Here is a 25,777-nt window from a genome sequence, read left to right as displayed (position 1 = left end):
TGAATAACTCCTCATGTGTGAATGTAGATGCAAAAATACTCATTTAGTTTGTAAGCCACCTGAGCAGGATCATCAACAGTTGAACCATCAATATCCAGTGGAGCGATCTGATCCCCTTCCTTCTAGAGTTTACATAAACTCTAGAAGGAAGGAGATGCATCCTTTGCCAAAGATTTCTCGTAATCTGCCTTAGCCAGTCTAACCTCCTTTGTGACTTGTTACAGACCAGCTTATATCTATCATATGCTTCTGTGCCAGCCATTAATTTATGTATCTCATGCATTTTTCTTCTCTGCCACATTAGTTCATCTTATATCCATTTAGGCCTAAACCTTGAACAATATTTCTTAGTTGGTATGAAAAGCCTAATAGCGTCCAAGATTAATTCTTTGAATGCTTCCCGTTTTGAATTTGCTGTTAGTAACATCAACAGTTGGTTCCACTGTATAGAATTTAAATACTGTCTCAGACCACCGTAGTCACCTTTACGAAAGCAAAAACCCTTTACCCCTGATGGTAGTTACCTCTTTGAGTGAATCCCACTTCAGCACACTGTGATCACTGCCACCTAGTGGTTCTATTATTTGCAGATTCTTAATGCATGAAGAATCACTACTGATAATCAGATTAGGAGTATTCCTCCCTCTAGCTGCCTCCCGAACATGCTGATGTAGAAAACAATCATCCAATAAATCCACAAAAGCCTTGCTAGTGTGTAAATGACCAACCCACAAATTCCAGTCAATATCTGGGAAATTAAAATCCTCATTATAAGACTCTCTGATTTACTGGCCCACTATTTCCCTGTACAGTTGTTTATTATATTCATCAGAGTCATTAGGCTAAAACACACTCCTGCTCTCAATTTTGATCTCCAAGTGCTTATGTCACACCAAACTGACTTCACACTGCACTGTCCAGCCATGTCGACTGGCTGTACTTCCTTGGATTTTGTGTTTCTTAACTAATAGCATAACCCTCTCCTCCCTTCCTATCCTGTCTATCCTTTCTGTACACATTGCACTCCTCAAATTCCATTTCTGCATTCCTTATATCTGTGTGACACACGTCTCTGATATCCCAACAATATCTGCCTTTGATATTTTGATGAACACCTCAAATTCATCAAATTTATTTACCAAACTCCTAGCATTGGTGTGTATGCAAGTATACAAGCACCTGTTCCTATTCTTAGCTACCATAACACAGCCCATGTTTTCTTGTACCGCAATGACTTCCAGCAGTCTCTGAAATCCCCTGCATCTTCCTTTCCAGGCTGCTGCATTTTCCAACAGAAGCAGTGCAAGAATCACTTTCACATCTGCCAGCAGCTACCGATAATCTATTAGTCTGTGTATCGCCCCCCCAAGCTATCAGTTTTCCGACCCACCTAACCTTAATAAATCTGCCACAATAGCATCATCAAATATTCTTGCACCCTTTCGATTTAAGATTATCTCATCCCTGTAGAAGTAGTCTCTCCTGTTAACAAGCATCTGCAACTAGACTGCAGATAGTTAATTGCTGGACAGTCTTGGAGCAAAGAGTCATAGAACTAAACACAGAAAATAGAGTATTAAGATCTAAAATAGAAAATGTGACCGAGGAGAGAAACAATTATAAAGAAATAAACACGTTAGGTAGGTGTTTATTTCTTATCAGGCAAAACTGAGTAGCCCAACCCAAGCAACTTAATAAATCTAAGGAAACACCCAAGAGTAAAGATAGTAATATGGTTATTTTAAAAGCAAAACTTGACTAAGTCTACAAATCTAGTGAGGCAGTCAGGGGAAGCTGTAGTGAACCAACTAAAAGAAATTAAAATAAATAGAATGAGATAAGTGAGAGAAAATGGTGTGCTACTGGAAGTAGCAAACAAAAATGATCTGAAAAGGGTAGAAGCAAACCTTGAAATCTTAAAACTTGGATTTAAGGATTTGGCCCCACACCAAAAGGAAAGAATCCACATTCTATTTGACTTCATACAAACTACACCAGAGAATAGCAAGTTAAATATTGTAGGGAAGATTTCCTCAAGGGATTTGGAAGCACCTAAAAGGACAGCAAAGAATTGATGCTGGCTGGACTAAACATAGATATGGTCATATTACCAGGGACTGCAGTCAGAAAAGCCCTGTCTGTGGTCACTGTGCAGTTACTGACCATAACTACAAGAACTGCTGTCAAAACAAAAATCAACAGCCAAAATGTACTATCTGTAAGGTAGCATGGCTGACTGACTATGCACATAGTATCAGGGATGATAAATGCCCCTGTTATAAAAAAATTATAAAACTTATACAATCTAGGACCAATTATGGCCAGACTGAAAACATAAATGTGACTAGGGCTCTAAATCACGTCCAACTGAATGCTCAAAGAGAAAGAGCTGTTGTTGATCAGATCAAACTCAAATTAAAAGAACATAATATAGATATCTTGGTACTCCAAGAACTCCACACACATATGGGTAGAGTTCAAGGATACCCAAGATGCTATAAAATAATAGAATACACCTCAGGTGTCCCTTCTACAGCAATAGTAGTTAAAAATACTAACCTTACAGTCACAAAGGTGGGTCACCTCTGCTCCCCAGTAGCAGTGTGTGCCCATATAACCAGTGCTGTAGGACAGTTTTATATTATTTCACTATATTCCAGACCACGTAAAGATATAAACCCAACTATTGAACACCTACAAGCAGTCACAGACTTGCTACCTACTGAAAATATCATAGTGTGCACTGATGTCAACTGCCGGTCAGCCTTATGGCATAGCCGTACAGAAAACAGAGGTGGCACACAACAGCCAGATACTTTCGGTCTATATAGTTACCTCATACTTTCAAGTGCTAAACTAACCAAAATAACCTCTCAACTTTTAGCAGTATCATGTGGGAGAGTGATATTGATTTTACTCCTGCCACCAATTCAATAGCTTACAAAATCACAGACTGGTGTGTCCAAGGAGTCTGGACCATGTTAGATTACAGAGCCATCACCTTCAAACTAAACAGGCAATTACAAACAATCCAACACTCCCTGTTGGATATCAAAAGGTATAACCTTAAAAAGGCAAACTGAGAGATTTTCGCAGAAGATACAGCAGCTGAACTGCAAAAACAGGAAAATGAGTGGTCTAGATAAGACAACTATAGCCCGGATGAGAAAGCACTGACTATGACAAAACATTTTAATAAAAACAGCAAACATGTCTGTCCCATGGAAAAAACCGAGAAAGCATGTAGTCTCCTGGTGGTGCCCTGAACTGACTATACTCAGGAGAAGGGTGCACCAGGCGAGGAGAAATTTTCAAAGAGCCAGAACATCTTGGCCACAAAATGAGGTGGATGCACTGAGAGATTCTTACAGATCTCTCAGGAATCAGTATACAGCCCTCATAAGAAACAAGAAAAAGGAATGCTGGAGTCACTTGGTTGGAACTAGTGGAAACAATAACTTCTCTGTAACTATTCTGTAGCCAACTCCTTGAGGAGTTGTCTACAGAATAGTTACCAACAAGATGCCAAGAGATGTCTTAGGAACTGCTGTCTAACCAGATGGAATCCCAACCCTGTGCTGGGACGATTCTGTAAATAATATCCTAGGCAGTATATTCAGACTGAAACTGGGGATCAATCTCCCACCCAGCTAGACATTACAAAAGAAAACATGAATATTACAATGCCAATATTGAACCTCTGTTTACTGTACAAGACCTAGAAATTGCACTATCTAAAACCAATAACAATAAATGCCAAGGTTTCAACCTCTTAGAGGTTGAGATTATCAAAAAATTAGCAAAAATAGCACCAGACAAATTAATAGCACTATAATAACTGTATGACTGAAGGTATGTTCCCAAAGATATGGAAAAAGCTGTTAAGACTAATTCTCAAAAGACAAACCTCCTACCGATCCCAAATCATATAGTCCAATAGCCCTACTCTAGGGCTTACAATACCAAGATTCCGGGATCATGGTCATTTTTTTCCGGTATTCAAATCCTGGTATTGATACAAAAATGCTGGTTTTTCAGTACTAAATTAAAAAATCATTAGCCATGATTTATTCACAAAGGTTATAAAATAGACAACAATAAATCATTAATACTGCTGAATTTGAAAATGAGGGATTGTTATACAGAGTACAAATGCAACGGAAACCTGAAAACATCATGAAACTGTAAGACAAAATCTTACAAATATATTTGTCTTAATAAGTATAGTGTGTTTGGAAGTAAAGCACTTAAGGAATAACAAAAACATCATTATGGAAATATTTCCATTAGTGGCAGTAGGCTTGGTAGTGCAATTAAGGAAAAAGGTGAACACTGGTATGGCAGGTGCAGAAGGGTTAAAATTAAAAGTTTCTGAACAATATTTTAATCCATCTATTACACTGCTACTTGAGGATGCGACACTTAGTGCATTTTGGGAGAGAGAGTGTCGGTATGGACCAGTTCAAAGGTATTGTGAACAGGTGATGTAGAGGTAAAGATGAAAGCATTTCATTGTGTGGGGAAAATATACTGTTTTTCCCACCAAAGGAAGAAGAGTGAGTTTAAAGATTGCGTATAAAAAAGTAGTACAAGGGGTGATTGTAACTTGCAATCAATTTAATAAATAAATAAATGAAAAGAGAAATAAATAAGGTGCTCGCACCAAAAGAAGGGTTTGTGGTTGTTGTTCGGAAGGATTGCAGACTTCCAGTGGTAGTTCTGGGTTCAGTTCGGATCCAGTTGTGAGGGTGTCCGGCTATACAGGGAAGGGTTCCGCCGGGCATGTTCCTATGCTAGAAGTTAATCCGGAAGTTGAATAACAAGCCAGTCAGATTGTGCCCTGGCTTCTATTACTGCTGTGGTAATTTCCTTCAGTATTAACAGAGAACTGTTCTCGAAATCTCAAAATAAGACAGTTTTGGAAGAGTTATACAGCAGAGATTCAGAGTTCAACTAAGAAGAGAGAGAGACATCACCACACTCTGTGGTTGTTTTGTATTTTTGGTTTTTAGGAGCATTAGCAACTAAGGCCATATTGCTCCAGGGATATGCTGTGGCCATTCCCTGACCTTTCCGCATTCCCCATATTTGGTGGTCATGGGCTCGAACCCCGGTCTAATCAAGAAGCATGTGCTACGCACTGCTGCTCCTGCCCACCTGGCTACGGAGGCGCCTGCACTCCATGGAAGGAACCTGCACAAAGGAATCCCACCATGAAAGAGAAGGAAGGTAAGTCCTCTGAACTGTGTTGCTTTGGAAATGATACTTAGATAAAGTGGGAAATTATTTAAGAGTAAGGTTGAAGTTACACGAGAAATAAGAAAATGTTTTGTATTGAGTTGGTTTATTGGTTGAAGTTATAAAGAAAATTGATACTGCTAAATTGAGAGAGATTACATGGAATTGTTAGTATTAAGTTATTATTATTATTATCTATATGGTGCAAGGAAGCCTGAGGCTTATGGTGCACAAGCCAAAAAAAAAAAAAAAAAAAATTCCCGAGTTACCGAGAGAGAGAGAGAGAGAGAGAGAGAGAGAGAGAGAGTGTGTGTGTGTGTGTGTGTGTGTGTGTGTGTGTGTGTGTGTGTGTGTGTGTGTGTGTGTGTGTGTGTGTGGTAGAAAGGAATCACCAAGAAAGAGAAGAATGATGATATCCGGCTCAGGACCCTGGGTGTGCCAAGCCCATACTCACCAGATATGAGCCCCGGGGTTATTAGCGACTTATGGATTGCTGTCGTGAACAGAATTGATATTGGTGATTAAGAGAAATATGAGGAAGTCATTAAGTTTGAATTAGTTTAGTGTTTGCAGCTGTAGAGAGAATTGTTAATTGGGAGAAATTTTATGGAAATGATAGCATGTATTAACAGATTAAATGAGAAAACTGAATAGATTAGATGTAAATGAACACTAGTTATGTATTGTAAGTAGATTTGTATGAAAAATGCCTTTTGTTTTATATTTGTGTCATTGCTCTTGAGAAACTGACAGCTCACATATAATATATATACTTGTGTGTGTGTAGGGGGGGAATATCCCTCAGCTCCTGGAAATTCTCATTTTTTAATGCAGTCAGGTAGTTGTTCTTATTTGGTTTTTAGGAGCATTAGCAACTAAGGCCATATTGCTCCGGGAATATGCGGTGGTCATTCCCTTGACCTTTCCGCATCCTCCGTATTTGGTGGTGACGGGCTCGAACCCCGGTCTAATCAAGAAGCGTGTACTACGCACTGCTGCTCCTTCCCACCTGGCTACGGAGGCGCACAGTCAGGTAGCTTGTGAGGCTTAGTGCTTGAGGGAGCTGCTGTAAGAAAACCATAAGAATGGCCACTGACGGCAAATACTAAGTTACACGGAAATAAAAATTAACAAATAAATACCCCCACCCACCCACCCAAAAAAAATAGATTTGGTTTCCACACCAAGCTTAAATGTCAACCCCTCTTTTTCGTTAATACAGATATAGTGCCATAAAAAGTTAAAAAGGAAATATTTTTCATTTTTGATAAAAAGGAAATAAGATTTTTTGAAGATGAGGGAATAAGGGGGGATTAAACTGCAACTCATCTACAACTATCTCATTCAGTACAAAACACCAACCAGTACAGAATCCAAAAGGACATTTTCTGCCGCTAATTAAATATGTACCAAAATTAGATCCAGTTTAAACGATAACACTATTGAATTTCTTAAGAGCTCACTTTATTCAGACAGGTAGTGTGGATGCTTATTTTTTGGTTTTTAGAATAACTGTATGTTTAATAATTTTTTCTAGAATATTTATTATTACAATAAAAGTTTGATTTAAAACGTGAATTCAAGTAATTACTTATTTTTTCCTTACTTTATTGCACCTAATTGTCATCAAAATTTATTGCAACAAATGTTTTTTTTTTTTGTTTTTTTTGGAATACTGGTATCCCAGTTTCATAAATTAAAAATACCAAAATACCAGTATTAAGATTTTGACCGGTATTGTGAGCCCTACCCTACTCCCTATACTAGGGAGTAGGACTATTGGTCTATACTAATACACAGCAGATCAGCTCAATACTACACAGAAGCAGGTTTACATTCCAGCAATCAGTATGGTTTTAAGCAGGGCTACTCTACGGAGGATGCCATGCACCACCTACTACCAGCAGTTAAAAACTCTATTGACTTTGCTGGGGCATTTGACTCACTCTGGTGGTCTAGTGTCCTTAGGAGGCTTTGCCAGGCAAATGCCCCACAAAACCTCTATTAGGTAATAAACAGCTACCTTACAGACAGAAGTGTCTCAGTATGCAAAAAGTTCCAGGAATTGACACACCCTGTGAATAAAGGATGACCGCAGGGTTCAATTCTTGGCCCTTTCTTCTGGAATATTGTTCTGGATGAATTTCTGGCCTTGGATCTGGGCCCCATGGAAAGCCTGACCTTTGCAGATGACATGATTTTCCTTGTAAAAGGTAACACGCAAGTTGTAGTAGAGCACAAAGATCAAATGCTGCCCTCTTGCAACTGCAGCAATGGGCACAAATGCACATGCAAAAAATATTGCCTGACGAAACCAAACAAATACTTATAAAAGGCAATTCGGACATAAGAAGACATCCACAAAACAAAATGAACACAACTACTATAAAAATGGTAACAGAACTAAAATATCTTGGAGTAGTCTTTGATTCAAAATTAACTTTTTTATCCCCATTTAATCTACTTGGCAAAGAAAGTGAGAAATTATGCAAGTATGATTGCCAGGATCAGTCAGGCAGATTGTGGGCTCAAAAGAAAGACCCTGGCAATCATATACAAAGTACAATGCAATGTTCCTATCTGTTATCATCTATGGAGCTGGTGCATAGTTCACCCACTCGGCCATAGTAAGAAACAGGAATAAATTAGAATCAATACAAAGGACAATACTTCTCACTGTTATCAGAGCATGTCGCACAGTGAACACAACTGCATTACAATTGCTGTTGTTGTTTGTTTGTTATTTTGTTTTTAGGAGCATTAGCAACTAAGGCCATATTGCTCCGGGAATATGCAGTGGTCATTCCCTGACCTTTCCGCATCCTCCGTATTTGGTGGTGATGGGCTCGAACCCCGGTCTAATCAAGAAGCGTGTGCTACGCACTGCTGCTCCTTCCTACCTGGAGAGGTTACTTTATAAGCTGGGACTGGTTGGAATCACAGGGAAAATCCTTGGATGGCTAGCAGAATGGCTTCAGGGCAGGAGGCAGAGGGTTGTGATAAATGGTTATTCATCAGATTGATTTAATGTAAGAAGTGGGGTTCCTAGGGATCAGTATTGGGACCACTGTTTTTAGTTTTCTTAAATGACATTGATGAAGGGATAGAGGGCATGATGTCTAAATTTGCAGATGATTTATGTAAACATTGGTAGAGTAGTTAATGGTCACTGCCAAGCAGAGCTTCTTCAGATTGACCAAGATATACTTGGAATCAGAAAAATGGCAGCTTTGCTTTAATCCAGTAAAGCACAAGGTCTTACACCTGGGGAACAGCAACACCAAAATAACTTATACACTTGGTGAATTTGAACTAAAGTCAGTAGTGGAAGAAAGGGACTTGGAAGTTACGATACAGTCAGACATGAATTTTGCCGAGCATTGTAGACGGGTTGAAAGGAAGACCCACGGTGTCCTATCGATGATTTATCGAACATTTGCTAGTAGAGATAAGGATGTCATAATCTCATTTTACCAGGCTATTATTAGACCACACTTGGAATAATGTGTTCAAGTAAGGAGATTGCAACTAAAAAAAAGACATTGAGTTTCTTGTAACAGTCCAAAAATGAGCAACTCGCCCGGTGAGTTCAGCAAAAGGCATCCATATGAGGAAAGAAGAGCCCTACAGGAGACTTGATTGAGGTATTTAAGGCACTGAGCAGCAAAAGTAAAGTGAACTGAAGACAAAAATTTTATGGTTATAAATGATACTAGAACTAGGGGCCATAAATTCAAGTTGCGGGGGAAGATGCTAAGACTGGATTGCAGGAAGTTTTATTTTAGCCAGTGAGTTATAAATTACTGGAATAAGTTACCTACATGCGTGGTTAAGGCTGACACTTTGGGTAACTTCAAAACTCAGCTAGAGTTGCTACTTCTCCCGTAGGGAGGAGGGAAACACAAGTCTATTACCTTTTTTTATTTATTAATTATTTATTTTATTTTATTTATTTTTTTATTATTATTATTTTACTTTTTTTTTCCTTTCTTTTTTTTTTTTTGGCTGGTGCAACATAAACCTTAGGTTTCCTCGCACCATATGGCCATTACTAATATTAGCACTAACTCATTTAGAGCGACCCTTCATTAGAGAAGAGATGAAAGAAGCAGTTAAATGCATCAAAAAAAGGAAGGTTCTGTCTGGTGGCAACCTCAATGAAGGTGAGACTATCCAGCATCTGTGGTATGAGGCCCACATCATCTTATTGCTCTCTACAATCTTAGTCTCTCTCTGGGAGGGCTTCTACCCAACTCAGTGGAAACATGCAAATCTTATCCCTAAAGGTCTGCTCAGCCCATCTAATAAACATAAGACATACTGTCCAATTGCTCTCTCCTCCCTATCTTGGGAAAAGTGCTGGAACAGCTCCTAATTACCAGACTGGATCTTCAATATTTTGCAACTAATTTGACCAGTATCCATCCAAGAAAGTTTGCCTTCCAAGAAAGCTGCTCCACTGTCTAGGCCTTGAATAACATCTTACAGAATGCCACCACTTCTACTTCCAAGCACGTGTGTGCAATTTTCATTGATTTCCAAGGTGCTTTCGACTCTATCTGGTGGCCCAGTGCTAACCGGAAGGCACGCAAAGCTGCCTGTTGAGAAAAAGAGAGATGTATCACTGTCTCCAGGGTTGCTTCATGTACAAAGACCTCCCACGATTTGCTTCCAGGGCTCCAAAACTGTAGTAGTAGTAGTGGCATGAGATGCAAGAAAGCAAGTGTATGAGCTTATGCAGCATCAGCCAAAAAAAAAAATCACACCATTCCCTCCAAATGCCTGTCCAGTTCCTCCTTAAATATATTCAACCTATCAACTTCCACAACGACAGAGGGAAGTTTCTTCCAGCAATTAACCACCCGCTGGCTAAAGGCAAATTTCCGCACATCTATTCTACATCTGTCTTTTCTTAATTTGAATTTATGCCCCCTTAGGTTCGTAATCTGAACAAGTGGAAGGATCCCATCAGAATTCAGCGTGCTCAACCCATTCAAGGCCTTATACACCTAAATCAGATCGCCGTGCAGGTGCCTAGTCTCCAGCCACTGCAATTTGCAGAACTTAAGCCTCTCTTGGTAAGAGGATCCCTTCATTCCCCTCACCAATCTTGTTGCCCTTCTCTGTACACACTCAAGTAAATCCACATCCTTCCTAAAATGAGGCCTCCAGACCTGTACGCAGTACTCAAGGCATGGCCTGACCATTGCCTTATACAGAGGGACAATCACCTCCTTCTCCCTGCTAGCAAAATTCCTATATATCACTGACAAAACCTCATGACCTGCCCTGACAGTCTGTCTGCACTGCTCAGAAAACTTCATATCTGACTGCACAATTACTCCCAGGTCTTTTTCATTTTCTACCACCTTAAGTGTAGTACCACACAGTTGGTACGTTTCTCTGGGGTTACTTCTACACATATGCAGTACTTTGCATTTGTCAAGGTTAAACTTCAGTTGCCACTTCTTAGCCCATCTGCCCAAATTTTCTAGATCCTGTTGCAGTAGCACACTGCCATTACTGTCATTAACAACCCTGCCAACCTTTGTATCATCTGCAAACTTCGACATTAAGCCTGATATACCTTCATCAATATCATTGATAAATATACAAAACAACAGCAGACCTAACACCGAATTTTATCAGACATCTTGGCTGTTGTTGTTATGAGAGTTTCTAGCACAAGGGCTACTTTGGCCATATTGCACCTAAAACATTGTCATTATCTTGGATAACAAGCTCATCTTCATGCTATGTGTTCAGCACCTCAGAGAAAAATTGAACAAGTACATTCTAGACATCTTCATCAGAATTACAAGAAGAGACTGTGGTTTGAAGGACAGAGCTCTTCACTTCATGTATGACCAGTAGCAGCTCGTGACTCTGATGTTTGGGGGTGCTGCGTCTTAAAATTACATTAAATTGCCTTGGTTATAAGATATCTACACATACACAGCAATAATAATAAGCAAGTTAAAAATACTTCAAAACATTAACTAGACATTTACCATTGTCTGGTAAAAGACATGAACTTTTATTTAAAAACAAAATCCATTCTTTGGTTTTTATTTGTTGAAAATAGATTAATAACTTTTTCATTCAAGTTTGGTGCACTGCTGACCAAGCTTTTCCTCTACTGAAAGCACTGCTTCAGCATTTAGCCTTTCCTGATTCATAGTGCTCTTTAAAATTTTTTTTATTCTTTTTAATGTCAAATGGCAGCATTCGGGCTCTGAAGTAGCCATCGGAATGGTCAAAAGAACTTATGAGTTTTGTAAGTTCACCAAGAATTTCAGCTAGATTATTTTCTGAGATAAATTTCAGAAAATCAGTTAATTTACAATAATTGTGTAGATCATGTCTGCTATCGAAAACTTGTCATTCTGTAAGACGTTTTTCTCTTTCAATCATGGGATAGGCCTCAATAGTCTCCTATATCTCTTCGATGGACATATGAAAAATAACAAGCCATGAATAACATCTTACAGAATGTCACCGCTTCCACTTCCAAGCACATGTGTGCAATTTTCATTGATTTCCAAGGTGTATTTCCTTTGAGGATTAGGTCTTGATCTCGAATACACTTCGATATTCTGTATGTTGTTTGGTTTTCCAGAGTGAAAAAAACCCAAAAACGCTCAAAAATGTCTCCATTCAGTTCATACCTCAGAACAATTAACATTTGTATATGTTCTGAAATATCTGTTGTGTCATCAATCAATGACAGCTATGAATGAAACTTCTTTAATTTCTCTTTTTATTTCATCCTGGCATATTTGCAGCAAACAGTTAAGAATATCATTCTGAATAGTTTTTGAAATGCTGCATTACTTTCTAAATGGTTCTTTAAATTGGAATATAATGTACAGGCGAAATTTATTAATCCTCTGAATACCCCTGGATTTTTAGAATCATATTTTTCGTTATGTCCACGTAAAGAAATTTCAAACTGCCCACAAAATTTAATGCAGTCTATTATTTTAGATAATACCTCACAATTCTTGGTAACTTTTCTGTTATTAAGTTTGCAGATAGTGAAATCACATTATTAATTACAGGCTCCGAAAAAGCGATAAGTGTTTGCCTTTTTATTTACCTAATTGTTATTTTATATTGTACTTTATACGTAGTCTTAGTTTTAGTTACGCTGGTTATTTTTATTTTTAATTTAGATAAAGACTTTTTGTAGATTACTACTTAATAAACGTAAAACCACTATTTCGTTCAAATCTTGCAGCCATTGTTTTTGTATAGAGTAGTAGGGATTTCAAACTTTTAATTGTGGTAACTAGGCAGCTCTAACGTATAATTATATAGCATAATACATATCACTGCATTTAGGATTCTATTAGATAGCATAATATTGACAATTAATTAATTAATTAATTAAATTTATTGATCTTATTAATTTAAAATATCATGCCCCAGACTATTGCAGCAAAGCAACGGGCACAAAGTGGCAGGAGTGCTGTGACTTGGGGGAGAACTGAGGGTGGCGATTCTCCAATGCATCGCAACCTAAAAAAGATGTGCAACTTGTGAAATGTTTGCCGAACTCACTGGAACAGAACATGATCTAGCCAAGGAGGATGTCTTTGTATGTACCCGATGTAAGGAGTGAGAGTAAATCAGGCGACAAATCAGCATTGTTATGGGCCTATATGAGAGCTTGAAGGACTGGGTGGATGCCCTCAAAGGATCTAAACTGAGTGGCCCATCAAGCTCTCAGCTGTCCACATCAACGGCAGAGCTTGCACTTGATCATCATGCAACACAGCAGCAACCCCCAAGGCAGAATGCGCTGGTCCCACAGGAATTGGTAGTTGTTGGTGACTCTGTTGTCAGGGGAAACAGGGAACATGCCATGTAAAAAGGATAGGTGGAACAGGACCAGGGTATGTCTGCCAGGAGCTAAGGTTGATGACATTGTAGAGCGGATATCATCTTTTAAGGGCACAAAAGGTGATATTGTTGTACACGTTAGCACCAATGACATTAAAAGTAGGAGATCTGCAGATTTACTTAACAAGTACAAGTCAATGTTGCAAAAAAGTCATGAGTCAGAATTAAATTTGAAAGTGTCTGCAATTCTGCCGAGACACGATAGGAGGGAATACATGATGAGAGCCTTGTCAATCAATTCGGCCCTGGAGGGAATGTGCAAGGCTCAAGGGGTAAAATTTTTTTCAGCCTGGTCTGTGCTTGTTAACAGGAGAGACTGCTTCTACACGGAGGGGATACACTTAAATAGAAAGGGTGCAAGAATATTTGCTGATGCTATCGAGGCAGTGTTAGGTGGGTCGGAAAACTGATAGCTTGGGGGGATACAAGGACTAATAGTTTAACAGTAGCCGTAGGCAGAGGTGAAGGTGATTCTTGCACAATTTCTATTAGAATAAGTAGCGACCTGGAGCAAGGGGTGCTCGGGGTTTCAGGGACAGATGGCAGTCATCGTGAAACAGGTGGGTATATGGGATGTGTTAAGGTAACTAATAATAAGGATAGGTACATGTATACTTGCATGTATACCAATGCTAGAAGAATAGTAAATAAATTTGATGAATTTGAAGTGTTGGTCAAGACATAAAAGGCAGATATTGTTGGGATAGCAGAGACGTGGTGTCATACAGATATAAGGAATGCAGAACTGGAATTTGGGGAGTACAATGTGTACAGAAAGGATAGATAGGATAGTAAGGGAGGAGGTGTCATGCTGTTAATTAAGAAAAACATAAAATCAAAAGAAGTGCATCCAGCTGATATAGATGAACAGTGCACTGCCGAGTCAGTTTGGTGTGACATAAGCACTGCGAAAGCAAAAAAATAAGAGTAGGAGTGTGCTATAGGCCTAATGACTCGAATGAGTACAATGAACAATTGTACGGAGAAATAGAGTGGGCTAGTAAATCAGAATGTCTTATAATGGGGGATTTTAACGTCCCAGATATTGACTGGAACTTGTGGATTAGTCACTCACACACTAGTCAGACTTTTGTGGATTTATGTTTGAAAGAATTTATGTTTGAAAGGAAAGCATGTTTGAGAGGCAACCAGAGAGGGTAATACTCTTGATCTGGTTATCAGCAGTGATCATTCATGTATTAAGAATTTGCATCTGGGAGGCTCTTGTCACCCAATGGCAGGACAGGTGGATAGCCAGCCCAAACGGCAAAATTAATTACCATAAAATTTTTTTCCCAAACGTTTTCATGAAAAAGTCAATACTTCATGGCTGAATCAAACCTACAGACAACCTTTCTCCTCACAGAACATGGAGCCTTTAACAGTAAATTGCAGGATCTGGGAATCCAGGAAGATGTGCCTGTTCTTGTGGGGATAAAGAAACTTGGCACAACGTCATGAATATTTGTGCAGTATATATTGACTTCAGACTGAACCCACTGCAAGCACTGGGTATCACAGCATTTCAACCTGAACATCCGCTCATCATCAGCATCCAAAAACGCCGTCCAAGTCTTGACCTCCTACGTTAAAGCTATCTTCAAATGCCATACCTTTCAAAGGCAAAGGCTACATCCACCATAAATACAACTACTTCTACCCTGGGTGCAGTATTCCATCCTCAGTCCATGCAGCTTACCACTGGCTCTTGTACTCTAACCACCGTATCTCAGCCTTGCTTCTTTTTATCAGTTCAGGCCACTCGGATTGGTTCCCTGTGCCTGGCACCTCTGGTGCTTTGCTCAGCTCCTCTGCTGTCCTGGTCTCCTTTATGCTGAGGATATACTCTCCTCTATGGGTTCCTCCACTCCAATCGGATCTCTTGGTGTTGCTGGGACCCCCTCCTGTGTAGGTGTTCAATAATCGTCCTGTGACTAATATGGCTTTCTCTGCCTGTCATCCTTTTACAGGTCTAAGCGCCCTATCCCAACCTCCTTCAGGGCTATTCCCAACTACTTTAGATTCACTCTCCACTCACCAAGGGGATGCTTTCTCTGTCATCAACACCCCCAACTTTACCTGTTCTTCTCTATCCTATGTGCTTTATTCCTCTCTTTAGGCCACCTCTGCTCCTATCCTGGTCAGAGTAGAGCCAGCCCCATGCTGGGAAGTTCTTCCTTAGTGATCATGCCTCCCAGTAACTAAGTGGCCAGATAAACAACAGAAACAACACGCCAACACACACCCATCTCATGGTACCCAACACACACACACATCTCATGGTACCCAACACAATTCACACTCATCTGGCTTTGCAGTATTGCATCTTCAGTGTTCCACTAAGTGCAGTTTTACGGCACCACGTTACACACTTTAACAAATTATATTATTGTTGTCGTTAGGGGAAACATATCCCGTTATTGTGTTCTCACAATATTGCTTTCTGGCAAAAGGAAACCCATGTTTAACCTTGAACACAAACACCACATTTGATATTATGGATAGATATGACCACAAATAATTTAATAGGACAATACTTCAAGAGGCCTGTCGATACAGACGCAAGGTAGAATAATGAATTTATGAAATTTCTAATGACATTTTGGCCTTTTTAAAATGATAAAGATAGTAATGAATTTTTCATTCACTCTTTAACTTTGTGGCTAACCGAACTTAACATCCTGGTTAATACAATAGTCCTAACCCTTTGTCAGTTGCATATAATATATGCTACTTTTCTAAAAAAAAAAAATTCTGTTATATTTAAATTTGGGAATGAAATCATATCCTTTCATTTACCTTTACTTTTTTCATTTACCACAGATTTTCTCTAAATGATAACATAATATTTTCTGTTTTTTTTCACTTTATTAAAGCTAGATGAGGTTAATTGCTTGTTTGGCACAACAAACCACAGGATGGATTTTGTTGGAGTTATGACCTACAGGTAATAGATCATTATGAATTACATATAATATACCAATATATGTATTTTTTTGAAACTGCCAACCCCCCAAGAGGATTTTTCAAGTGAAGAGCTGGAAATTGAAGGGGGAAGAGAAAAGAAGTCAAGTTAAAAAAAAAAAAAAAAAAAAAACATACAGCATATGAAATTTCGAACAACAAAAAATGGAATATATATGCATATAATAATTAATAAAATGCCATTTTCATTCAATAAAATATAAAAATTAATCTTTTATAATGAAACAAAAACTCAGTCTAGCAGACCACATGAAAACACTTGTGTTCCTTTTTTGGTTACATGAAAAGGAACACAAGTTGAAAAGAAAAGGAGAGTGGGTGTGAGAGTACATGTGAACAGGCAAAGTTTTTACAGCTCCAGCAAACAGAGAAGTTTTTGCTTTTTTATTGACTTAAACTGGCATATTAATTTATTTTTTTGAGTTGCTTTATATTCCTAGTAACAATACTTTAGTTTAAATTGAATTTAGATAGAGATTTTGTAGGTTATTACCTAATATCGGTAAAGGTATCATATCCAAGTGTGGACAGGTTTTGCAGCTCCCGCGAACACTAAGTTTTTAATTATACTTAGACGCTTTATTGACTTAATTGTTAGATTAAATTATTTTCTATAAGTAGCTTATAGACCTAGTCAAGCTCCGTGGTTTATTTTGAATGTAGATAGCGCGATTTGGAAAGTAAATAATACCTCGTGTCAGTAGATTAACCATTCGTAACTTGACGCCAATGTTATAAGATACACCGTGTGCTAGCGTAAGATTTAACGGAAAACTGGATAACATAAGGTCAGAAAACTAGATAGCGAGTATAGTAGTATCAATTAATCGGTAAAATTTATTAACCTTATTAAATTTCCTTGACAATTCAATTGTACTTTTTTAACTAAATAAATATAGCGACATAGTTATTACAAAAACGTAACATCATAAATTAATACATATAAGTTGACAGGGGATAAGAAAGTCATATAACGTAACTCAGAGATAATATTCAATACCGAAATATATATATATATATATATATATATATATATATAACTGCATTGGGACATAGGTTTAGGGTTATATTTTGTATTGGAATTTTATTGAACTTGAATAGAAATCATGACTCAGACCAGAGCGCAAAGCAAAAGGCTCAAACTAGTGGAAGTGCTGTGGCTCAGGGGAGAACTGAGGGTGGAGGGCATACTCTCTGGAATGGAACATGATATTGCCATGGGGGATGTCTTTGTGTGTGCGGGATGTAAGGAGTGTAAGGAAATCAGGCAACAACTCAGCGTTGTTGTGGGCCTATATGAGAGTTTGAAGGACAGGGTGTATGCCCTCAAAAGATCTAAATTAAGGGGCCCATCACGCTCTCAGCTGCCCACATCAATGAAAGAGCTTGAACTTGGTCATCACGCAACACAGCGGCAACCCCCAAGGCAGAATGCGCTGGTCCCACAGGAACTAATAGTTGTTGGTGACTCTAGTGTCAGGGAAACGGGTAACATGCTTTGTAAAAAAAGATAGGTGGAACAGACATCAAAGGCGAATACTGTTGGGATAGCAGAGACGGAGTGTCACACAGATATAAGGAATGCTGAACTGGAATTTGGGGAGAACAATGTGTACAGAAAGGATAGAGGTGTTATGCTGTTAATTAAGAAAAACATAAAATCAAAAGAAGTGCACCCAATTGATATAGATGAACAGTGCACTTTTGAGTCAGTTTGTGGTGACATAAGCACTGCGAAACCAAAAATAAGAGTAGGAGTGTGTTATAGGCCTAATGACTTGAATGATTACAATGAACAATCATACAGAGAAATAGAGTGGGCTAGTAAATCCAAATGACTTATAATCGGGGATTTTAACGTCCCAGATATTGACTGGAACTTGTGGGTTGGTCACTCACACACTAGTCAGACTTTTGTGGATTTATTGGATGATTGTTTTCTGCAGCAGCATGTTTGAGAGGCAACCAAAGAGAGTAATACTCTTGATCTGATTATCAGCAGTGATCATTCGTGTATTAAGAATTTGCAGATAAAGGAACCACTAGGTGGCAGTGATCACTGTGTACTGATGTGGGATTTACTTAAAGATATAATTACTATCAGGGGTAAAGGAAAGGGTTTTTGCTTCCGTAAAGGTCAGTACAGTGGTCTCAGAAAGTTTTTAAATTCTGTACAGTGGGATAAACTGACGATGTTACCAACAGTAAATTCTAAGTGAGAAGCATTCAAGGAATTAATCGTGGATGCTACTAAATGTTTCATACCTATTAAGAAATATTGTTCAAGGTTTAGGCCTAAATGGTTATCTAATGAACTAATGAGACTCGTAACAGGGAAGAAAAATGCATGGGATGCATATAAATTATCAAGCGACTCAGAAGTCTATGGCAGATATAAGCTAGTCTGTAATCAGGTCACAAAGGAGGTTAGGCAGGCGAAAGCAGATTACGAGAAATCCTTGGCAAAAGATGATAAGAAAAACAGCAAGGATTTCTTTACTTATATAAACTCTAAAAGGAAGGGGATGAATCTGATTGGTCCACTTGACATCGCTGATTCGACTGTTGATGATCCTGCTCAGATAGCAAACAAACTGAATGAGTATTTTGCATCTACATTCACACATGAGGTATTATTAAGGTTTGAAAATGGCAGAAGGTTATAAAATTGTAGAAGGATACTTAATGATTTTGTAATAACTGAGAGCAAAGTGAAGAAGAAATTGTTGAAGTTAAACATAAGAAAAGCACCTGGAGTGGATGGGATCTATCCAGTTATATTAAAGGAGGCGGCAAATCAACTAAGCAAACCCTTAGCCATAATTAAGAGAACATCCTTGGACTCAGGGAAGGTTCCCACAGACTGGAGATGTGCAAACGTATCCCCAATTCACAAAGGGGGATCGAAGGGTGACACGAGTAATTACAGACCAGTTAGTTTAACTTCTGTTCCGGGTAAAATAATGGAATCACTGGTTAAAGATGCATTGCAGGATCATCTAGACAAGACTGCAGCAATAATTCAGACACAGCATGGGTTTGTTAAGGGAAAGTCTTGTCTGACAAATTTGATAGGATATTATGATGTGTTACAAAGGAACTGGATGCAAAAAATAATTTTGATATCATATATTTGGATTTCAGGAAAGATTTTGACACTGTTGCGCATAAAAGACTATTGTACAAATTGGAGCAGAATGGTATTAAGGGTAAGTTGCTACAATGATAAAAGGATGGTTAAGTGGGAGAAGACAGAGGGTGGTAATCAATGGGTGCTACTCTTCGTGGACTAATGTTGTTAGTGGAGTACGAAAGGGTTCGGTGTTGGGTACACTGCTGTTTTGCATATTTATCAATGATATTGATGAAGGTATATCAGGCTTAATGTCGAAGTTTGCAGATGATACAAAGGTTGGCAGAGTTGTTAATGACACTAATGGCAGTGTGCTACTGCAAAAGGATCTAGATAATTTGGGCAGATGAGCTAAGAAGTGGCAACTGAAGTTTAACCTTGACAAATGCAAAGTACTGCATATGAGTAGAAGTAATCCCAGAGAAACGTACCAACTGTGTGGTACTACACTTAAGATGGTAGAAAATGAAAAAGACCTGGGAGTAATTGTGCAGGCAGATATGAAGTTTTCTGAGCAATGCAGACAGGCTGCCAGGGCAGGTCATGGGGTTTTGTCAATGATATATAGGAATTTTGCTAGCAGGGAAAAGGAAGTGATTATCCCTCAGTTTAAGGCAATGGTCAGGGCATGCCTTGAGTACTGCATACAGGTCTGGAGGCCTCATTTTAGGAAGGATGTAGATTTACTTGAGTGTGTACAGAGAAGGGCAACAAGACTGGTGAGGAGAATGAAGGGATCCTCTTACCAAGAGAGGCTTAAGTTCTGCAAATTGCAGTGGCTGGAGACTAGGCACCTGCGCGGTGATCTGATTTAGGTGTATAAGGCCTTGAATGGGTTGAGCACGCTGAATTCTGATGGAATCCTTCCACTTGTTCAGATTATGAGCCTAAGGGGACACAAATTCAAAGTAAGAAAAGACAGATGTAGAATAGATGTGCGGAAATTTGCCCCTAGCCAGCGGGTGGTTAATTGCTGGAACAAACTTCCATCTGTCTTTGTGGAAGTTGATAGGTTGAATAAATTTAAGGAGGAACTGGACAGGCATTTGGAGGGAATGGTGTGATTTTTTTTTTTTTTTTTTTTGGCTGATTCTGCATAAGCTCATACATATGCTTTCTTGCATCACATGCCACTACTACTACCACTACGACGAAAGATTTCATCTAGTTCTTTTACCATTATCTCCTTCACGTTAACATTTTCATCTGGCTCATTTAAAATTTTGAATTTTTAAATGCAAGTCTGCATTGACTTTATTAGCGGGAGAGAAACAAGTAACACTTCTTCTTCCGATGGTTTAGGGAACACACCGAGGCGGGCAGCAGGCAAACGTTTGTTTATTGTCCGTCCGATGTGTGGTAAGCTTAACGCACGATTCAAATCTTTTTCAACTATCGCATAAATATCAATAATGCATCGTGTAAAGTGAAATGTGTTATAATTTTTTCAAATAGTGGTAACGGAAAAATGCATTAATCAAACTCGCATTATGCAAGGACTGGCTGTAGAATGCTGTGGTGCTACTTTCTATAGATAGTGCTTGATAAAAACCAAGTGCAATATAACAATAAAAAAAATTGTTGATTATGATAAATAAGGCCTGAAATCTAACACAGAGAATGCAGAAGAGTCAGTAATGTATTGATTTATTTATTTAAAAGAAATTTTTTCAAAGTCCCTACTTGTTATGATGATGCATTAAGCTAGTGCATAATAAATATCAATTAACTATTTTATAAACCAGACAGATAAATATGATAAAAATGCAACAAAGTACTAGGCCCCACAAAAATTGATTATATGTACACTGTTAAATAATACTGAGTAAATATTTAACTTATCGTGAGAGGCCTTGCAAACTTTTATGCCCTTTTCTCTTAAAATTTCATGTTTACCCTAATGGTTTGATCAACAGGAAAAGAAAATATTGAGAAAAGGTTTGATTTTACGAAACCTTTTCTCAATCACATGCCGAAAGATCATGCTTTGAGTCATAAATCAAATTTATCTATCAGAAATGCATTATCATAACTCAGATATTGATCAATTGGGAGGTTTCTCTACTTTCAAACAAACAGCATCTGCAATGACAATTCTCCATCAAAACAGTGGTAAATAAATTGTTGAAGTGTGCTGCCAATGGTATATAAAGTTAGAACTTCAAATTTATAAAATAACAATGATATTTTGCTCTTTTAAAAATTATAGAAAGTAGAACTTTCCTGTCTTCTCTTGAGCTCAACTTCAAAAGCTCAGGTAGGATTAGAAATTGTGCCATTGCTAACTAGGTTCCCACACATTCCTCCTCTTACCCTGAATGACCTTGTTCCTTCATTAGGAACAAGTTGCTGTACATTGTATAACACCAATAAAAGGTATAGATGCCTTCACCTGTTTCAATAGCTAGTGTGGAAAGCATTATCAAGAAACTAGTAATTCAAATCGAGCTCTATCTATATTATATTTCTTTCCAAACAGACACACTTAATCCACAGGTAAGAAGTAGTAATTTTTTTTGCCATTCTGTATAGGTCACATACAATGTTCTATTAAAAAGAAAAGGTGATATTACCTCTTGGTCCATAATACTGTTAAGGAGCTCAAGCTTCCTCATTAGTTCTTCTTCTTCTATTTCAGCAAAATCTACAAAACATTTTCCTTTAATTTGTAATAAAAACAATACATATCTTATTTAATTGAGAATATTCATAGTTTAATCATGTTTTGCAAATGCAAATAAATATGTACTTGACATTAGAAGTCAAGCCAAGCCAATTATTGTATAACATATTTTACCTTTTTTTCTTTTGAATTTTAAATATGTGCAGTATTAATGAAAAAAATTATAGTAGAGATTAAAATTAGAGTTTATGTTAAAGATTAGAAAGAAAGAAAGGTAAAAATTAATGTGTAGTATGTACATATTAATGATTTAGAAAAACATTTGATATGCCTGCCATTATAGTGATAGATTAACTATTATCAATAATTTTCAAGCATATATACTCTAGAAAGAAAAAAACATTTTTAATCAATGCCAGTACACAAAACAAGACAAAATCTTTAATTTATACAGTGATTTCTCCCCCACCCCCACTGATTACAGAACTTTGATCTGACCAATTCACTTCACATTCTGGTAAACCTTTAAACCTTATTGGAATAAAACCCCTAGCTAAAACCACAAAAAATTTCCAAACACCGCACACACAAACATTTGGACTCATCTCAATAAGCTGGGAAATGTGTAAGATGTTTGGAGTGCAGGTAAATTTATGAATTATCTATTATCTAAAAATGTATTATCTAAAAATAGAATAGCCTTTTCAGATAAGTTTATTTTCCTCAAGTGTTTCTTTATAGACAGTACTAATTCACAAAAAAAAAAAAAAAAAAATTCAATAATGCAGAATCCATCCACACTGATTTTTATGTCTGACAATAAACCGCAAAGATGAATAATTTATATTTTTAAAGCTCTAAGGATTAGTTTACTTACTAACAACAAAAAAAATGACAATTTGCAAGTTCCAGCTGCATTGCTGAAGTGTATAAAGATAAAGTGTATAAAGATATCCAAATAGAGTATGATTCTGTGATACTCTATTTGGATTTTTTTTTTCTCCTGTTGCTACAGTCTACTTTTTTTTCTTTTTTTTTTTTTTTTGTAGGTAACATCTTATAACAGACTACTTTTGTCTATATTGTAGTGTTGTTCTCCAATCAATTTTAACTCCATTTATAAATTACCTTAAATCTTCTGTAAACTTTTAAGCAGCGGACTGACTGACAGAAAATCTCCCCGTGCTAAGACTCAATACACAATTATATATTTTTTCTAACATCCAAGCCATCCATCACTTACTGTAATACTTTCTGCAAATCCATCTTTTGATGTAAGGCCAATGCCCTTTCTTAGCTTCTGCTTTTATAGGTCTTGCTGATTGGAGACCTGTAACAATTTTCTTGCATAAGCCACAGCCATAATTGGATTATCTATTATCTCTATTTTTGGTTCCTTTAAAGTGAAGCAAGAACTTAACTAACCTTGTGAAACAAACCGAGTGCAAAACCCTTCTAGAATTTTTTTCATTTTTATCCTTCCAGAGTATTTATTATATCTCACCCACATCCTATTCAACAGCATTTTTTGGGACTTTTTCCTTTATCATACCTTTCCAGAGAATCCAGTTTACTTTTCATAAAAAAAACTCATTCTTTTCTTAACCATATTTCATTAATTTACATAATATTTAATTAAATTATGGGTTCTCTCACATAAGCAAACAGCTGTTCACTCTGTACAAATTGCAAACCTACCCTACCATGGAATATTGTTCCCACATCTGAGGCACCCTAAAACCTCTCTCAGGCATCTAGATTCCATTCAGAAGAGGGCAGTTAGGTTAACTAATGACTCATCTCTAACAGTCTCTCCACTTGCTGTCTCATGAAAAAAATTATAGTAGATATTAAAATTAGAGATTATATTAAAGATTAGAAAGAAAGAAAGGTAAAGATTAGTATGTGCAGTATTAATCTTTAGATTTCATGTTTGTGGAATAATGTTATTAGTGGAGTTCCCCAGGGTTCAGTGCTGGGCCCATTGTTGTTTTGTGTACTGTTTCTGCTACATGCCTTTTCTACAGATACTTCCATGGGCACTGTTCTTCTGAATTGGCTTCTATAATTCCTGTTCTCTCTTTCAAAACAGTCCGAACACGTGCCACCACCAGTCAACATCCATTTACTGTCCAACTTCAAACTCACAGAACCAACTTTTCATCTTCCTTGTTTATTCATTCAACTGCTGTTTTCTGGAACAACCTTCCTTCATACGTATTTCCTGAAAATTACAGTCTACAGAAGTTCAAGTCTAATGTCAACAAATATCTTCTTTTGCCTTCTCAACCTCCAACCCATGCACGGTACTAAGTACTATAGGTTCTGATACCTCTCGTGTTTGGGGTTTTTATTAAAAAAAAAAAAAAAGCAAATACAGATGAGTTGGATGCGAATGACCAATGCGGAGCCTTGCTAGAATTACTTCTTGTTGCCTGCTTCTCCTGAAACTAGACACCACGGTTGTGGCTCTGTTTTTTTTTTTTCATCTGCAGCAGCTTATTGATCTGAGTTTGCCAGAGTTAAGACCATTGTTTCCTACATGTTATTTTAATAATGGATTTGTAGTCAGTGTAGGGCACTTTCAGTTGACAGAAAGATCTAGTGTCAGGATGTTTAGCATAATCATCCGTACATTTCATTACCTGGAATACTAACATGACCGGTAACCTACTGGGTTGGCTGTTTGATAGTGACTTAATTTAGATCAGATCTCTTTTAAGAATGGGAGGAGAGGGAAAAAAGGAGATTAAATGGCAGTGATTGCACTTAAGGAGTCTGTATATATATATCAGAGATCACTTGATATGGTGGTTCTTTATGTTATCTAGAGCTAGCTTTATTTCAAACAATTCTGCAGCATAGATACTGCATTCAAAAGGAAGAGACACAGCTACTGAGAATTTGGAAGGAACTGCTGCAGCACCTACAGCTGAATCTATTTTGGAGCCACCAGTATAGATATGTACTTTCCTCTAAGTTTTCAAAGAAATATGCTTTATGTAGCTGTTGAAAGTTGGTGTTTCCTAAGAAGAATTTTTCCTATCTGATGAAAAAGTTGTCACAAAAAGGTGAAAATCTGAGTCCTGGAAAGTTTAGGAGTAGCAATGTCTTGAAAAATATTCTGGAAGTTAACGTCCCAACTGAGCATGAGCTCTTGCAATCATAGCCCTGCGGGGTGGTTTTCTTTAGGTTTACTGTGGTATAGCACGCTATACTGAGAGTCAAACAGATACTGCCAGCTGGGGTGAGATGCTTTTAATCTTTGCTACACAGTTACACAATAAGGATTTTTGCCTGAGATGCAGAGGTGGGGGGGGGGGGTTCATTTGCCTCAGGCTGTGGACCAGAGACGTTCTGAAAGTGCCCACAGCTACCTAAGGGCACTATGCTAGATGGTGTTCAGATGTAATAGAGAACTTTTCCTAGCAGAGTCATAGACAGGTGATCCATAATCCAAACAATCTTATTAAAGTTCTGTAGAGATGAATGAGGGAGCTTTCATCAGCACCCCAGGACACAGCAGAGATGACTCTTAGGATGTTCAGTTTTTAAAGACAAGTGGTTCGAAGGTAAGATATATGAGAAGCAAAATTAAGTTTATTATCTAAGCATAACCCCAACAGTCGAAAATTGTTGGTAACAGGAATCAGGCTGTTTTTTAAAAATATTTCTGGATCCGAATGTAGTTTGTGTTTTTTAAAAAAATGAACTGCAGTGGATTTCTTTTCTGCTAGTGATTAACCATTTCACAGTGTCCATGATTCTATTTTAGCTATGGAAATTTTAAGTTGTGTTTCTATGGTATTCATAGTTCGGGATTGACAAACGATAATGAGTTCATCAGCAAAAATGTACAATTCTACTGCATTTGGTACATCTCAGGTCATGTT

General features: G+C 37.7%; 1 protein-coding gene across 1 annotated transcript in view; it reads right to left on the bottom strand.

Moving 5' to 3' along the window:
- The window catches only part of unc-13 (protein unc13 homolog), a 1,321,962-nt gene that overhangs the window by 1,160,014 nt on the left and 136,171 nt on the right, over positions 1–25,777 (bottom strand). Inside the window, exon 6 of the mRNA XM_090372343.1 lies at positions 21,835–21,905. Within this exon, the coding sequence (XP_090228469.1) occupies positions 21,835–21,905 (71 nt within the window). The remainder of the gene's footprint in view (positions 1–21,834; positions 21,906–25,777) is intronic.

Source organism: Mastigoproctus giganteus, chromosome 4 (genome assembly GCF_048544385.1).
Source record: "Mastigoproctus giganteus isolate SK-2022 chromosome 4, ASM4854438v1, whole genome shotgun sequence".
Lineage (NCBI taxonomy): Eukaryota > Metazoa > Arthropoda > Arachnida > Uropygi > Thelyphonidae > Mastigoproctus > Mastigoproctus giganteus.
This window is presented reverse-complemented; position numbering and strand designations above follow the sequence as displayed.